Source organism: Pyxicephalus adspersus, chromosome 7, assembly GCF_032062135.1.
Source record: "Pyxicephalus adspersus chromosome 7, UCB_Pads_2.0, whole genome shotgun sequence".
In the NCBI taxonomy this organism is placed as follows: domain Eukaryota; kingdom Metazoa; phylum Chordata; class Amphibia; order Anura; family Pyxicephalidae; genus Pyxicephalus; species Pyxicephalus adspersus.
In genome coordinates, this window is record NC_092864.1 from 12,969,953 (window position 1) to 12,974,174 (window position 4,222).

At 43.0% G+C, this 4,222-nt stretch overlaps 1 protein-coding gene across 6 annotated transcripts in view; it reads left to right on the forward strand.

Annotated features, from left to right (window-relative positions):
- Positions 1-4,208, forward strand: part of LOC140335105 (hydroxyacylglutathione hydrolase, mitochondrial) — a 27,934-nt gene extending 23,726 nt beyond the window's left edge. For 4 of the 6 annotated variants that reach the window (XM_072417488.1, XM_072417489.1, XM_072417491.1 and 1 more), the window contains exon 10: positions 2,258-4,208. In XM_072417488.1, coding sequence (XP_072273589.1) covers positions 2,258-2,950 — 693 coding nt within the window. In that variant the 3' untranslated portion in view covers positions 2,951-4,208. Of the gene's footprint in view, positions 1-1,020; positions 1,063-1,090; positions 1,187-2,257 lie in introns of those variants that run through there. The other 2 variants (XM_072417494.1, XM_072417493.1) reach the window with 2 other exon arrangements.
- Positions 4,209-4,222: the final 14 nt, after the last annotated feature.

A 4,222-nucleotide genomic window follows, 5' to 3' on the forward strand; every position in this document is an offset into this window, starting at 1 on the left:
ATATACTAGCAACAGTTAAATATTTAAAGCCTGTTTTAAAAACAAGCATTTGTGAATTTACTGCCCCAGTAATTATTGAGCTTCCACAATAACAATTACAGCTAGGAAATAGATACATCCAAACCATGGCGGTATGTAGATGATATACAGTGGTACCTCGGTATAAGTCTGCTTTGGAATAAGTCCAACTTTGTATAAGTCCTGTTTGGACACAAAAAATCTGGCTTGGTATCCAACCTTTGTGCTAGAACTTGTATGGGTCAGTATGAGCCATAACAACGCGCGCTACCCTTATTTACCTCTCTGGAGACAAAGCCACGACTGCCCACGAGTGTCAGTACACCAGTTGCTAGCATTCAGTGAACAACCCGCGCTATAACTCTGTAAATTACATAACGTCTCCTCCTCCTCCCTTCTCAGCACCATCCTAGTAGGCAATTGACTTTTCTAAGCAAAGTAAAGTGAGATTAAATTTATTATTTCATCTATTTACTTTTGTATTTATGTTCTTTAGTATTAACAGTGCGTAAATTATTTTTTACAGCCCCATCAATGTATAACATGCCAATAACAACAATTTTTTTCATGGGAACAGATTAATCATTTTCCTTTTATTTCCTAAGGGAAAAAAATTGTTTGGTAAAAGTCCTGTTTGGTATAAGTCCAAGGATCTGGAAAGAATTAAGGACTTATACCAAGGTACCACTGTATTGAACTTATTATTCAATACAGGAGACATCCATACAACTATCACCCCTCTATCAGCACGCCCTCTGCAGCCAGCACATGAGAACACAGCACTGAGGACGTTGCCTTCCTGGTCTGTACCATGATGCACGATCTGAAGGGGGAGTGATATTAAATACCTAACGTTATTTCTCTTTCACAGAAGAAAAAACTGCAGCCCGTGCCTGGCTTTTCTTTCATGTTTATAGTGTCTTAGCTCGGCTGCATCTTGTTAATATTAAACTGTGTTTATGGACAGGAGATCATACCATGTATTGCTCTTTACCCCCTCTCTCTCTTAATGGTCTATTTCCCGTTCCTCCATGTGTTTGCAAGGTGAGTTCTGCTCTGTCCTGAATGGGATCTTATATTTGTAGATTGCAAGCTCAGCTGTCCACACAGCCTGCAAAGCAGCATATAAGACCTGCAGACCTGGCTGACACTGACTTTCAGTTTGCAGGTTTGTCTCATGCTGGTATAACATTGCTGACCTTCCTTATGGAGACCTGACTGTACCGAAGCCCTGGGATGTGCATAGGGCCTGATCACTGCACATAACAACCAGATTTCATTTTTTTGTAACAAATAAGTTTAAAGAGGAATACATTATCTGCAAATGTTCTTTGCTTGCAGAGTTTTGTTAATTATTTTTGGCATCTGATATAAAGCTGCATATGCCTCCTCGCCATGGCAGGATCTTTAAAGAGCTTTGCTGGGGTGATTTCAACTCTTAGCATCAGTGCTTGCTTTTCCCACAATAGACAGTTTGCTTTCGGCAAGGCCTAGGTTGTTATGTAAGAGCTAGAAATTTCCATTCAGCAGGACACATGAGCTTTGATGATTGCAGAGCTATAGGTTGGTTTCAGAAGGGGGTGGCGTGCTGGACCTCAGCAGAGGGACCACTGCTTCCTGAAAGAGAGCTCGACAGCAGTGCTCCCTGGCCTTTCTCACACCACAGATTGGTGGTGAAGTCATCTTCTACTGCTGCAGTGAAAGGAAGGATCTGCGTCCTCTTTCATTTTATTCAGCCAAAAGCATAAGCTGGCTTGCGTGTTTGGCAATCACAGGAGAGAAGTCACTGATCCTTAGTGTCACTGCAGCTGACCAGATGGTTGAACCCAGTTTGGCACAGCCCAAGGCTCGCTATCAGTCCGCAGCCCGGTGCTTAGGGAAACCTGCTGTGCAGCATATGACCAGGGAAAGGCTTATTTACTAAGGCTGTGGCTGCTTTCTAATATATATATATATATATATATATGTATGTGATGTTTAAAGCAGAACTAAACCTACAATACTCCCGTCCCCATTTCCTTCACAGGGTGCTCTTTTTTCTTCTCTTCCCGTAGACCATCTTCCGCCAACTTGATTGGCCGGGCTTGGATAACGTAACTCTTGCAGTTCATATATTCATTCCCAGAATGTGCAGGGGAAGCCAGGAAAAAAAAAAAAAACTGATGGTTTTAAGGAGTTAGCTATACATACGCTGCACCAAAGCCTTTTACTAATCAATAAAAATATTTTTTTTTTCCAGACGTTGAAGGCTACCGACTTTCATAAGATGGCTTCCTCTAGAAATCTGAGCAGGTTTTGGGAGTGGGGCAGAAAAATCATCTGCGTTGGAAGGAATTATGCAGAACACCCCAAGGAGCTAAAAAATGAGGTCCCCACAGAGCCAGTTTTGTTTCTTAAATCTCCCTCGGCCTATGTGAGAGAAGGAGCCCCTATTCTCCTGCCTTACTATACCAATAACCTGCACCATGAAGTGGAGCTTGGGGTGGTCATTGGTAAAGGAGGCACCAACATACCTCAATCAAACGCCATGGACCATGTAGAGGGCTATGCACTATGCTTGGACATGACCGCCAGAGACATTCAGGACCAGTGTAAGAAGAAAGGTCTTCCATGGACTTTGGCTAAAGCTTTTAACACTTCCTGCCCTGTCAGTGACTTCATCCCCAAGGAAACAATACAGGACCCCCACAATGTGAAGATCTGGTTGAAGGTGAATGATAATCTTAGACAGGAAGGACATACCTCTTCTATGATCTTCTCCATCCCATTCCTCATCAGTTACATCAGCAGGATAATCACCCTGGAAGAAGGAGATCTGATACTGACGGGGACACCGAAGGGAGTCGCTGCCGTGCAGGAGAATGACGAGATGGTGGCAGGCATAGATGATATCATTAGCATGAAGTTCCAGGTTAAAAAACAAACACAGTGAGAAATCATTGCAAAACGGATGAATCGTGGCAGCCTAGACCTATTATCTATAATGCAGATTTATTTTTATATTTCATCTTTACATAGATCATTTAACTGTAAGATCCTGTGTCAGTGGGCTTTTAAATGCTTCTCTCTCACATTCAAATGAAAAGAAATGCAAAAGCAGCTTAAATGCAGGTGGAATGAACCTGGGAACAAGCTGCATTTGCCAGCCACATCCTGCACCCCTCTCCCCAAACCTCTCGACTAACATTGCATGGGTTAAAGGAATTTAATATACCCTACTCCTGGTACCTCTCCAAGCCTCAAGACTGGTCCCCCCAAGCTGCTTCTTTTAGAAGCTCCCCTACTTCCAGGCTTTTCTTCAAATTGCAAGCTGCCATCAAGGTCATTTGGTTCTGCATTGCATTTAAGGACCCAGTCACACTCAAGGAGCATCTGAGTGGATAGGAGCCCAGGCAGCTGGAGAAGTGAGCGATAGGGTAGGAATTACCTTAATTATTCATCAGCCCCCAAACAAAGCACGAATTTAACCTATGTAATGTGAGGGGGGAGAGTGGGGCTCTGACTGCAAATTCTAATGTACACTATAAGAAACTCACAGTGTGCAGTGAAAATGTAATTATTGGAAAGCTGTGAGGGAAGGGTGGAGGTCAGCTTTAACAAATCTCCTACCCACACTGGAGCCAGGCTTTATAGAAAAGAAAAAAGTCTTAGCAAACCCAGAAAGTCTTTCTACAGCAAGATAGATCTGTTTTATTATAATTACATCCTTTTTTTTGGTTCCATCTTATGTAATAGGTATTAATCTATCGACTCCAATAGGTATCCAGTCATTCAGTGGAAGTAGATCACTACTTGCAAAATGTAGCACAGCACAACATTTAGACCCATGATTCTCAACCCGGGTTCAGCGGAATCCTAGGGTTCCTCCAAAAGTTGCTAGGTGTCCCTTGAGCAATGAGTAATTTGTGCTCAATGTCAATTAACCTGACACTGATGACTTTGTGGCTATATGTAAGGGTGACATTCTTGCCACTGACCACCAAACTAATGTACTGACAGCTATGGATATAGTAATTATAGCAGGGGTTCTCCGAAGACCTGAAAGAGATTCCCCCATGTTAAAAAAGGTCCAGAAATACTGATTTAGGCTGTGTTGCCTACAGCAGCGGTCCCCAACCACAGGGCCGCGGCCCACTACCGGTCCGCGGCGGTGTTTTCAGTGGGCCGCGAGTACATGATCCATTATTAAAAACGAACAGCTATG